The sequence below is a fragment of the Montipora foliosa genome, chromosome 2 (assembly GCF_036669935.1).
Source record: "Montipora foliosa isolate CH-2021 chromosome 2, ASM3666993v2, whole genome shotgun sequence".
Lineage (NCBI taxonomy): Eukaryota > Metazoa > Cnidaria > Anthozoa > Scleractinia > Acroporidae > Montipora > Montipora foliosa.
In genome coordinates this window covers 39,749,778-39,763,315 of record NC_090870.1, presented here as the reverse complement: position 1 = coordinate 39,763,315, position 13,538 = coordinate 39,749,778, and the positions used below count along the sequence as shown (strand labels likewise).

At 40.9% G+C, this 13,538-nt stretch overlaps 1 protein-coding gene across 1 annotated transcript; it reads left to right on the top strand.

Moving 5' to 3' along the window:
* Window positions 1-241: 241 nt before the first annotated feature.
* Window positions 242-11,072, top strand: LOC137993061 (monocarboxylate transporter 10-like). Its single transcript, XM_068838716.1, has 5 exons — window positions 242-566; window positions 4,681-4,927; window positions 6,356-6,686; window positions 8,302-8,671; window positions 9,485-11,072. The coding sequence occupies exons 1-5, from the start codon at window positions 359-361 to the stop codon at window positions 9,901-9,903; spliced, it is 1,575 nt and encodes a 524-aa protein (XP_068694817.1). The 5' UTR covers window positions 242-358; the 3' UTR covers window positions 9,904-11,072.
* The last annotated feature ends 2,466 nt before the right edge of the window (window positions 11,073-13,538 follow it).

Below are 13,538 nucleotides of genomic sequence, written 5' to 3'. Positions count from 1 at the left end.
GTGATCGATATCACAGTCACATAAAAGCTTCGTGAAAGATCTGTTGTCTCAAAACAATTGTTTGCTGTTGCCCTTACTATGAATTGCAGATTACCGAGTATTGTATTTTGACAACGAAACAATTGTACCTCCCATTTTTCACCTATTGATCATGCCACACTTTAAGCCAATCACTAGGCGTGTTTTAACAATGGCTGTCGATTACGTCACTTACTGTGAAAAACCACCGAAAAATTTTTTCTTCACCTGGAGGTTTCTCGCCCGCTGAAAGGATTGTGGCTGTAGGGAGCACATTTAACATCGCACTTTCAGGTCTGACTGCTCTCGCCCTCAAGGAATTTTAAAAAAATTGGCCATAATGGGAAATAATGAAAAAGAAAGCAAGCAAAGCAAGAAAGGTGAAGTGCAACATATAGTTCCATCGACTGTTCCCGAAGGCGGTTGGGGTTGGCTTGTCTGTCTTGCAGGATTTATAGCACAATTTGTTGTGCTTGGACTGCAAAATAACACTGGTATCCTGTACAAGACTTTATTGGTGGAATTCCAATCAAGCAAAGGAGAAACAGGTAAGTTTGGGCTCAGACTTAAACAGTATTAAACAAGAAGAAATTCGGTCGCGATGATGAATTCGAACTGCTGAACGCGCGTGTTCGAAGAAACCTCCGGCCACTGTATTTAATCAAGCACAAATATAAGGTTTACTAGTGGCTTTTCCACCATAGTAAGTCATATTTAGTAAGATTGCAATTCATATTCCTCCCCTTCTCGCAGTCAGTTCGCTGAAACGGCTGAAAGAGAACAGACTTCAATAATTTTTTTGAAACTGACCGCAATTTTAACCGGATGTGCAACAGCAGCCAATAATTGCGATGAATTGAATCAACAACGCTAAAAGTAGATTTCGACTTCAACAGGTAATTCAGGTTGTTCCCTCAAAAGAGAATTGAACGCTTATTGCAGCGAGTGGACACAGATTTATACTCTTCAATCGACTGAAATTAATCCTGCAATGGTGGCGGTAATATTTGGCTTGTTCCCTGAGGCATAAATGTATTTCAAGTTATTTTTTGAGTTACTTTGTCTTTGTGATGGTCAACTGAACGGATTCATCTGGAAGCTCTTTGGCTGCTTCAAAAACGAAAAGTAACCAGCATTGTTGATCTTTACCGTGATGATATTTGACAGTTCTGGCGAAAGTGTGAGTGGGATTTGTTGATGATGCAATATGCAAATTTCGGACCTTTATCTTTCTCTTGAACAATCAGAAATTGCAAGCGCCCCCTTTCCCGGTGAATTTAGAAGGAGAGCAATGTCTCGACCACCTACCTCTTCGCTTTGCCGTATCCTACTTTTTAAGAGAATCTTGTGGTCGTCTTGCGACGTACTAAAATCATTTCCGATCCATTGTGATGTACAGAAGGTCATTAAACTTGCGTGGCAACTAAGGACCTCGGAAAATTTTCCTAACGAAAGACCGGTTAACTGTCGATGTAGTTTATCCCATTTCGTAGACGATTAGTTTCTGGGAAGGCCTATGTGGAAGTTCCACAGGATTACAGCAGACAACTGTTTGCAAACATGTTTTTATTTAATTTTTGTTCCCAGCGCGATGTTTGGTTTTTATCTCGTGTCGACTTACCTTGACGCGATCGAAATTGTACAGTGGGTCTAATAGGTTCATTGCACGTTGTAGTTACTTGGCAAAATGTATGGAAAAAATGGGTAATTCCGCCGGAGATTTTAACACTGAAAACGACATGGAAACTTTGAACGTTCTTTACTTTCCATCCGCTGTGCGAAAAGTGGCGCTAATGAGCAAGGCTGTGCGAAGATCGATTTGCATCTTTGCAAAACAACTTGCGCTCATTCTTATGCAAATCCTTGAGAGCTGAAAGTCAAGGGACACATGCCTAGTGAAAGGGTTTAATGGTTTTCGAAAGCTATCACATGTATCATTGTATGCTTAGATTGTAAACTTTAATATTTTTATCGTACCTCGCTGATAGACCGCAAAAAGGCAATTGCAGTTGCGTTCGCAGTTGCGTTAAAATGTTTTGTTGAAGAACGCGATTGTTTAAAGCGAAGCTTATGTTGATAATATCGTTCGCACGTTTATTTATTTAATTTATTTCTCATTGCGAAAAAAACATTTCGCTTTGAAACTTTCTCCGATGATTTAGCGCAAATGTTCTGCATCCAACGAGAGCTCTTGCGTATTTAGCTTCGCAGCAATGTTGCGGTCATTATTTTGGAACTTAGCCACGCAGGAGCTGACAATCGCTAACCCTTCTAAAGTTACTTTCACAGTTCAGTTGGTTCTCGATAAGTTGAACCGCCACGATGCATTTAAAAGGAACCGGTTCTGCTCTAAAAGCTCTTTCTAGAATAAAAATATGAAGGAGACGTAGAGGTTGCCCAGGTAATGGATTTTTTGATTTTTAAGTGAAGCAAGAAAATACATCACACCGGTGACATATATACCTCAGAGTTCAGATGAAGTTGACCTGAAACATGTTGATCTTCAGTCTCTTTGTCTGCATGTTGTATTGGAACATAGTCACCAATATGTAACAACCTATCTTTAATTAGGAGACGCCCAAAGTACTTTGCACTGAAAAATAACGGAGTTGACTTGAATTTTACATGTTTTTCTCATCAATTTACCAATGCTTTCAGCCTTTGTGCGTTTAAACTGAAGAAAGCAATATTTGTTTCGCCTTTTTCCATTCCCCCCACGCTAGGTTCTTCCATTCTTTGAAATGACTTTTTTAAAATCATGCTGCAATGAAACTGGCTTCAGCAGAATGTAGAAAGTGTTCAATTTCCCTATGTAATTTTTCGGTTTTCTTTGAGCGATTTAAATACGAATTTTTAACTTCAAAGTAGGCTGGTTCAAATTTTGGGTGTTTGATGCATTTCTTATCATTGAAATCGTTTGCATGTTTGTGCAGGTGTGCAATTGATGCATACTCAAACGGCAAAAACACGTGATAACGGTGAGATTAATACACATGTGGCAATGTGTAAATCTCAAGTCACACCACGATCTCTTTTACTCTCTTCGTACATCATAGTTTGAAAATGTTCTTTGAGTGTTGTAATGGCTGCCATTGAAGCCTTTTTGCAGAATTTATTGCGTATGTAGATCTGAATGACAGATGCGACATGTTTTTGTTGAGTGATCATGCACGTTGCAGTCTGGAGTTGAACACCCATATCCCCGCGTCTACCCCGCGACTGTGCTGCACTCAGCACCACAACTTAGCCTTCAACCAAGCAGGAGTTCGCCTTGTATACCCCAATGCCGTCTTGACTTCATTCCTAAAGGATTCGTCCAATTGCACTACATTTTTAAACTTTAATACAAATAAGCCTTTTTGCTGAATTTGATCATATGTAAATGGCATTTGCGCACTACAAGTATTAAACTATTATATATTATTATTAAACGTCATGCCAATATTTTAGGGAATGAGAAATTTATTTGTCATCATCTCAACGAAAGCGTAGTTACGTTACATTTTCAGTTTTACTATTATCTATCGATCGTGGACTACATCCGATCCTTGGATTGCCTTGATCGTCATTTTTGTAGTTGGTTAAAGGGTGACAGTTTCAACCCAATAGTGACTTAAGCGAAATTGATGTGCTGGAAGGTGTCATAAAGCATTCTTGCCCAAAGAAAAATTAACACTTTGCATTTCGTGCGAATTTTTTTTAATGCTAGAAAAGTTCTGAAGTCGGATTTCCTTTTGCTGTCATCGAGCCATCATCGTGCTTGACTCTAGACAAGACGCAGATTTTAGATCCGCTTGTGTGCAACTTAAAGACAGCTTTCGTTGGCTTCGTTTTATTTAAAATACCCTGGTTTCCTGAAATGGCATTGCAATGTTTCCTCTTTACGGTTACTGTAGTTTGTGTTTTCCATATAACGCTGACGTTATAAATAGAGTTTAAACCACATTTTGCCCCGGGCTATTGCATAATTATTAGTAAACTGAACTTGCTACAAGCCTGCAAAGCCAAGTTTTAATTCTAGTTGAAATGACTGATACCGTTAAAATTGCGTTTCTTTCCTTTTAAGTCAATTTCTGTATTTGACAATTGAATGTATAATGATTCATCGCTAGATGCGAATTGCCTTGATTTCGTTCTTTACAGTACCAAAGGGCCTCCGTGTTCTGTATTGGTCAGCCTGTGGATAACTGCGAAAACACTCCTAATTGGTTTATATCCCTTAATCCTTTACCAAAGGCAATCATTACATCTTTGGGTATCATTCATGTTTGTGAGAATATAAGAAACAAGCGGAGTCGATAAGCTCAGTTGTAAGAGAGAAAAATTCTGTATGGGCTTTCTATGTTTATGTTCAGTTTGTGCAATGCTTGATTATTTTTAAGTAGCTTTGATGCAGATTATTTTTCTGAACTTGACCTCTCTGACATCACTTTGATCACGTTTCCACAAAAAAACGTGATGTTTAATTAAATTACACGGTTCTTGCATTTCCTTAAATAAACACCCCCTGCATTCACTACTCTTAAAGTCAATCTGAGAAAAAATGTTCTGCGTAGAAAATGAAACCGTTTTATTTTCGACGCAGAATTTTTAAAACATCACTGATGCTCGGTAAAAAAGTTTTCTTTGTGCACGTCAAAACGTCTCCTTGTTATTTTGCAGCTTGGGTTCTATCAATCGGCCTCGGTATGATGTTCCTGTTTGCTCCAGTGTCGTCAGCCTTGAGTGAACGCATTGGCTGCCGGGTAGTGGCGTTTGTTGGCGGTTTGTTAGGGGTTTTGGGATTTGTGTCGTCGTCATTTGTGACCAACGTTCACCTTCTTTATGCCACGTTTGGAATTCTTTGGGGGATTGGAGCGAGCATGAGTTACTTGCCAACTCTTCGATCCCTTCCTTATTGGTTTTCACGGTAAGTAAAGAGCTCTGGTATATTTTTAATGAGTATCTAGTAATTATACTCTTGTAAATGCTTCCTTTTTTTCGTGGTGTCAGTTCTTTGGGTGCTTCACAGACACTACAGTTAATTAGATGTTAACTTATATAGTAAACACATATCGCATCTCTTCAATTTACTGGCAACGAAGTTGGTTTTTCGTGATGTAAGCTACATTTACACCTCAAAGTATTCTCCAAAGAAGACTAGGAATTCCCTCACTTCTTTGAGAAAGAACCCTAGTTACGCAAAAATTAAATCTGAGAGGTTTTCCTTTTTGACCAAGCGCGAGGTTTGTTAGTGTGTAAAATTAGAATTATAATGGCAAAACCCTCTGTGGTGGGACTTGAGGAGTTTGTCGCTTCGCTCCATACAACTGAGTGTCATTAAAGATGTCACCAAAAAGATAATACGGTACCGCAGAATTCAAGGTCCAGCGTGGTATGCAGAGGTGTCGTGGCTCAATATCGATCATTCTGGAGATATTTTTAACGAAAGATATTTGAATTTGGTATGAGGCTACCTTGCAACTTGAAAGTTTTGTCGAGGATCTACCCTCTTTGCCGCAATGACGTACCCTGGGTACCAGGTTTTTTTCTCGCTTGCGGCGGACGGAAATTCTTCGCTTCGGCGGCCGAAGGCCGATGGCACGAGCGGGTCACGATGGCGGGTCACAATAGAGACATGACCGACACCGGAAACTGCGCAAGAAAAACCTCTGGCACCCATGGCAGCAATGACGTCTAGTGTTTCCAAATTGTTTCACGCATTAAATCCCTTAGGTATTCCTTCAAATGTTTTTCGTCACTAAAGTGTATGTGACAGATTTTTCAATATTTACTCAAGTGAAACATCACGGCTTTCTGAGATAAAAGCAACCAAAAAAACTTCCATGCTAATGTTTATTATATGCCTTTCAGCCTTTTAAAATTTGGAATTTTCACTTCCGGGGGGTACAAACCGCGCTAGTTAGGAGACTGGGAATAGCAAGCCAGTGACGTCAAAACAGAACGACAGGGACTTTTAGTGATATAAATTATTCGTTCTTTTGTCTTCAGCATTATTGCAACCAAATACAAAGCATCTCAGAAGCAGTTTCAGAAACTTCTTAATCTGCAAAAAAAAAAAGGAAAATTCGGGCCCTGGAAAAAATTCTTTCTGTTTTGACCTCACATTTCTGCTATCCCCAGTCTACTAACTAGCGCGGTTAAGTGAAAATTTATATTTTTAAAAGGCTTAAAGGCATAGAATAAGAATCGGTATGGAATTTTTTTGTTTGCTTTTATCTCAGAAAACCATGATGTTTCACTTGAGTAAATGAAAAACCCTTCTCATATGCACTTTAAGATACTTCTCTGACTTCAGTTGGCTTTTACTAACATGCACTTGTTTCTGATGTTTCAGGCGCATCAGTCTTGCTAACGGCATAGTAACGGCCGGAAGTGGCGTAGGAACAATCGCCATGGGTCCTCTTATGCAGCTGGCAGTAAACCATATGGGTTGGGCTAATTCCACTCGGGTACTCGCTGGAATGCTCACTTTATGCACTGCAGGCTCCTTGCTTTATCGAGTCCCCAATCAAGGGGATAAGATAATTGTGAAGGCTGAAGGAGACGAAAAGCCTAAGCGGACACCAATATTTGACTTCTCGGTTTTTAAGAACAAGGCATTCTTGGTGTGGTGCATTTCTTTGAGCGCGTTTATGATGGGATATTTCGTGCCGTTTGTGCACTTGGTAAGTTTTTTTTTTTTCAATGGAAGCTATCCCGGTAGAACGATCTCCTATATGAAGATATTTTCAATCAACGATTAATATTTTTCAGACGGACCACTGTTACAGTAAAACGTACCGGATGGAACAAAATCCCGACTTATAGATCGATGGTAGAAGGGTATCCCCTTGTAAAAAATCACAATCTAGCCGTAACCGTTAACCGCGATACAAGGATAAAATCAACCATCATGTGACATAGAAGGGGTGATCGACCCTTCAACCCACCCACATAGGTGGCAATGCGTTTTATTTTTAACTTACAACCCATTTTATCTTACAACCCTAGTTTATATCTTGTTCAAACGTCGCACTTTCGTCGCGCCGAACTCAATCAAATTGAGTTCGACTTCAGCGCGACCACAGACGTCGCGTCAAATTCAATTTTAAATGAGGTAGATCTGGACCACAACCCTCCGCCGGGAACGGTTCCCGTAAAATCAAAGATGACGGATCACATAAAGATATGCATGCAGTCAGTTTGGCACAAGATAAGCACGACATTTGAATCAATGTCGCGCCAAATTCGCTAGCTCGACGTTGGCTCGACAAGGTCGTTGAACGTAAAAACTTGGCGCCACAGTCAATTCAAACATTGTGCTAACGTCGACCTCCGGCACGACGATAGCGCGACGTTTGAATTAGGCCTAATTAAAAGGGGGTTTTATCTTGTTCGATTTCGACGTTTTCTTGCGCTGAAAAGGTGTAGGTATTTCTAAACCAGTGCTCTTGTTTCTTTGCTTTCCAAACACTGAGCCCCGTTATAACGACAATTTTGTGTGTTTTTTTGTCCGGTATCGTTGTATTTGAGATTCCTTTAAAACGATGCGCAATAGAGGAAGTTTCAATTGAGTGTCGTAAAACCAAAACCAAAGTAATAACTTTGGCCAATCAAAAAGGACGGAGGCAATCCAGTAAACCAATCAAGACTCGAAGTAATTACACGTAGCCGACACAAAGCGCGGGAAAATGTGCACGCGCAAGCCAAGATTGGTTTTGCTTTCACTTCTGATTGGTTGAAAAAATGGCGCGAGAACTTTCAACCAATCACTGAGTGAAGTAAATGCAAAACCAAATCAATTCGCCAATTACTTACGACACTCAATTGAAAACCGCTCTATAACCATGTAATTTAACCCGGCCAGTGAGTCTCTTGGTATATGGGCACATCGGGATTCCACTGGTAATCGCTGGGAAGATCTATAATCGAGGGCATAGGGGAAATATTGAGTGTCTCCTCCTCCTCTTCCTTACCATCAGGGATAACGACTTCTGGCTGTTTTCGAACCAGGAGGTCAGGAATCTTTGAACAGCTATATTTGTCTGCGCAGACTAACAGGTTTGAAAAATATGTTTTTTCGACGCTTAAGAAAAGGGACCTACCCTGCAACGAACGAACCGGTCAGAGGTCGTTATTCTTGAATCTGGGCAAAAGAATTTCTGGCTCGGGGGACACAATAATGGCGCTAGAGCTGAAGATGGCATCCAACTAGGCAACTCTCTTATTGCAGTAGTCTCAAGAGCCCTGTAATTTAGAACCTGAAAAAGGCTGAACCAAATATTGTTATTTTGCCAACAGCCCGCTTACGCCGAAGAGTGTGGCATACCAAACTCACAGTCCTCGACACTCGTCGGCATGATGTCGGTGGGATCAACATTCGGTCGGCTTTTCTTCGGCAAACTTGGCGATCACCCAAAAGTGAACCGACTATACTGTTTTCAGATGGCCATGCTGGTTATTGGCGTGGCCGATACTCTGAGCACGCTGACAAAGAGCTATGTCGGTCTCGTTATTTACATGGTGGTTTTCGGTGTGTTCGACGGCTGTTTTGTGGTTTTCCTTGCCGTCCTTTGTGCTGACATCGTTGGCGTGGACAAAGTTTCTGCTGGAATAGGCGTTCAGTTCTTTTTTATGGCCATCACATCCATTGCGGGTCCACCTCTTGCAGGTAAATTTTCTGCGTTTTAAAAAATAAATTATTTGTTGATAGCGTCATCTGGCAATGGGTTCGCCTCTCGAGGTCTCGTAACGGTTGTATTTTAAAAAATTCATGCTAAGCACTTGTTCCATGGTTGATCGGAGAGATTTATTTCGCTCGCTGGGAGATAACTACAAGGAAAAAGTTGTTCAAATCTTTCTCCTTTTCCAGCGTTCTGTCTACAAAGGGAAATTGATTGACGTGCAATCCCGCGGTCATGAAGTTAATCCCCGTCGAAGCCCGAATTTCTTTCAGATCGCTTTGCAACTGGTCTGGTTGTTTTCCAGTCTTTTGCAGTGATAATCTTTAGCTAAAAAACATTTTCTTTAAATATGTGGAAGAAAATATTGACCATTTGGTGGTTTCTCATGTCTGTTCTAGATCAAACCATTTCATCCGCCTTTTTGTGTTCATGATGGTGATAAAAATTCTCAGAACTAACTATAAAGCACGGTATTGTTGAAGTAAGGAGAAAGTTGAGGGTATATCTTTCTGTGTATTTTCATACGAGTTAAAGATTTACTTTCGGAAGAACTGTAATATGGCTTTCCAAGAAAGCTTGTGAAATGTATTTCAAGAAACGGAATGAAGGGAATTGTGGAATTGTGGGATGAAGGTGATTCCGGCGATGACCTATAGTAACCAGTGCACGACTTTGCAGTCAGGCGGAGGGACGCGTTCTATTTTCGCGCCAACGAAATCCGTTCCTTTTTCCTGAAAGACTGCACCCAAGAATCGTGAGTTTTTTTAAACTGAAACAGTATTTTTTCTTCACTTACACAGGTGTCATCTACGATCTTTCTCAGTCTTATCAAATCGCGTTTTACGTCGCTGGCGCCTGCTCTACAGTGGCAACGTGTTTACTCTTCCTCGTACCGGTTCTCATGCCTCCAGAACTCTGCAACAACAATCGTGGCCGCGCGGAGACTGTGTGTTCGAAAGACTGTGAAAAGCCCTTGATTCGTATCCAGTCACCGGATTCTTCAAACCCCACAACTTCAACGAAGGCAAGCCTTGGATCATGTCAAAAGCTAAACAGTACTTTGCATCTTGCTCCAAGCCAATCTTATCTTAATCGTTATTGGGACATTCCAAAGAGAACAAGCATGCGCGCCAGTATGGCTAGCCTGCTATCCTTTGGACCTGTGCAACCAGCCAGGAGCGAAGTTCTTCTTGTGGTAGAAAGAGTTTCACAGGTATAAGAAAAGTAAAAAAGAAAATACCGTAGCAGCTTAGTAGAAGCTAACGTTTTAAACTGAAGCGGGACTGGTTTAAGCTGTGCGACCTAAATACGACAAATTTACCCGTAAAGCACAAGAAACACACTTCTGATGATTATGCCGCCTGCAACAACAGTCTCGAACTCCTCCCGAACATGCAGATCGTTGACATTTTCCATCGAGTCCTCATCATCTCCTCCCTATTTATTTCTTATGCGAGAAAGGTGGGAAAAACAAATGCGTTTGATAATTCTGTTCCTGCACAGAAGCTTGATTAGCCGTCATTTAGTGTAGTCTATCCTTGGTAAGTTCACGTTGAACTATTTGTGCTGATGACTTCCTTCCTCTGAAACAGGTATTAGACAATTCTTGAAGAAAAATGAAAAAATATCGATAGGATTTTTTCACGGGGACGAAATCGTTTCCTTGGATAGGATTTAACCATTTGATAACCTCTCATGTGATTCCTATTGCCACGCCCTTTCGTCTGCGTCGGACTCCACTTCATTGTCGTGTGGAAACCGTATCGATATCATGCTCACGTAACTCTTACAAAAGCAACGCGTAACTCTTACAAAAACAAATTTTTAGGTTTGATTGCAGTACGAGGTCTTTGTCAAGTTCATGATACGTTACTGTTGATGCGAAATATGAGACAGATAGCAACAGAAGTGACTCGGATGCTTAGGGAAATGTAGCGTTTGTTATAGGTTGACTTAATATTTATTATGAACTAAAAATATGTTGTGGATTTTTGTCTTCAGAATAAGGCAAGTTAAATGAAAACAGAATGACAAAAAATTGAAGCAACTCCTAAAAGTAAAACAAAAAAAGAGTTGATAGAAAGTATATATTTACCTCACGTTTTAGGAGGTCGTTAAAGAACATTTGCCGAGTCTTAAGTTTTAAATCCAATCAGAGAGTATTTATATATCGCGACTAGATACTGTAACACGTTTGCCTGTGCTACGATTAGTGGAAAACTCGCGCGAAATCTGAACCAATCGCCTTGTTTCGAATAACATTAGACGTATCCATTTACTTTAAACCTTTTTTGTAGGGTGAGTTTGTGCCTAATAATGGGTGCTTTTGTAAGAGGGTTTTTAAAAGATTTTTTATGTTTACGAATAAAGATTTGCAGTTGGTTTTGAGCTGGTTGTGCTTTGAGTGTTTCAGTTGTGACTCGGTTAGCAGACAATAGACCCGGTTAAAGAAGACTGCGAAATCTCGGACAAGAATTTAAAAAATCTGTGCCCCGTAGACGTTCGCATTGGAATGAACTTTTTTATTTTTTCAAAATGCTACGTCATTTCATTTGAAAGCAGCTCCACATGATTTTTCAAAGTTGTTGAAACTGCACCAAAATTCCCGAATTTGATTGGTTGACAACTTGTACTCCATCACATGAAGTCCTATTACTGTTTCAGACCAGAGGAGAAAATGAATAGTACCCCATAATGCATAGCGATTCTTTTTATATTATCAACTGAAATCGTGACCTAATCAGTATCTTCAAGCCGAAACGCAGAGGTGAGGGGTGCTGGAGACTACCATGTTGTGTTCACAAACAGACCTTGGTGTCAAGGCTTCGGCTTTTAAGCATATATGTTATACCTTTATTGCGTGTCGGAAGAAAAATTTGGTGTCAAGTTGAATGATTTTACGTGTGCTACATTGAAATGTAGGGAAACTCGTGTGAGCTACACACTGGGATAATATTCAATCCTCCTCTGGTTTCGACATGAAGTTTGGTATATTGGCAAATTCCTCCCTTCGTCTGTTTGGTAACACTGAACAGGTCCGACAGCTTATGTTGAATTTAAAACGTGATTCATGTCTGTCGATGAAATTGGTGGATATTCCCTCGCGGCAGTATCACGCGTTCTTCCTTTGATAAGTAAAAGCAAACCGCTAGTATCATTTCATCTTTTTCGGATGCTTCGGATCACTTCAACTCGGTTGCTTTCAAGCCTCACAGCGTGATAAAACGAGAATCGAGAACGAGAATCCACGTGAAAAATCAAAAATCCTAAGAAGTGGTAATGGGCATCGAAAGCGGTGGAGATACTCCCGAATACATTACAGAATTCAAAACCAAGTTCGAGTTTAACGGCGTGGACTTCGAGGCCGATCTATCCAGAATGTGTGCAGAAATACGCCGATGCATGGCATTGGGTTCTCCCGAAGATTTTTGTCCTGAAATTGTGAAGGAGCCGGGAAAAGAACTTTAGGATATGAACAGCGAGGAATATGAATTTACCGAAATGAGCTGGTTGTCTCTCTCGGCGCAAAATTCAATAGTCGCGATAGCCCTAGGGACAAGATTTTGCATGTAAAGGGGGGCTATCTTTTGCCCCTTATACAAGGAGGACCCTCTTAGGAGGGTCACCCTTTCTCCATGTAAACTTGCCCTAAATCATACAGAGGATTCATTATTTGGAATCTATTGGAACCACCCGCTGTCAGCGCCAGAGATTATGCTAAAAGGGCAAAAAAATCTCCCGCCACTTGAACTGTAGTGAAGAGTCGCCGCAAAAGGGGTCCAAAATTATCGGTGATTTTGTCTTTAATATCATTGATTTTTTTCATTCTTTTTGTGATTTCGTCTTTTATAGATTTTATTCATATATTTTTGAATTTTGAATTTTTTATTATCCTATAAGCATTTTTACCCGGCCCCATAAGCTATACTAGCTTTAAAACTCACCGTGTTTAAATAAAAGATGTCGTTTTTGTTGACACTTGCCAAGAAAAATCACTCGTGTGTAACCGCGGCTTCTATGAATTCTAAATTGGGCCCTCGTTGAAAGGGAAAGCAGGAGAAACCGGTGAAAACTCTCTCGGAGCAGAGAGGAGAACCAAGAAACTCAAGGCATACAAATTAAGCCACACAAGATGCCAAGTGCGGGAATACGACCCCACAAATAAAAAGTAATATATAGATTTAGACGAGCCTAAAAGCGGAGTTCCCGGGTTATTTATTTTAGCAAGAAGTTAACCTGGCTTAAGTATGCAATCCAATCGAAACCCAGTACCTGGTCAGCGGTCAACTAAAAAAAAAAACAACGAAAAGAGGAAGGTGACACAAACACCAACCCCGTTTTAACAACCCGGTGTGGCCAACACATCACGCATGCGCACGACCATTTTACCCGGACAATTAGCAGCCATGGACAGCTGTTTCGGCCTTGTTTCGGCCCTGTTTCGGGCTTAAAAAACAGCTGACTTCCATAAGGCTCTAAACTTGAGCCCGCAATATGGTCACGTGATACTGGTCAGCGGACACCTTGTTTTGACAGGTGTCAATCCGCAACCGATTCATACCCCTTCTGCAATATTTCACCTGAAGAGCTCAACCTCGTTCCCAGGGCTTGTCACCGCCGAGAAGGGGACGGGCGAGAAAAGTCCCCCTCTCGGCGGTGAAAAGCCCTGGGAACCTGGTTGTCAGTGATACCATCAACACAGCAGAACGTCGCAAACGACAGAAGGCCGCGGGTAATCATGACAGATGGTCACAGCTCAACAAAGAATTCAGGAGATCCGCTAATTTTTATTGCTGGGAAGTGATTGAAAGGCGAGGACATGGATTCGCTCTGACGAAGGGCTAACGCTCGAAA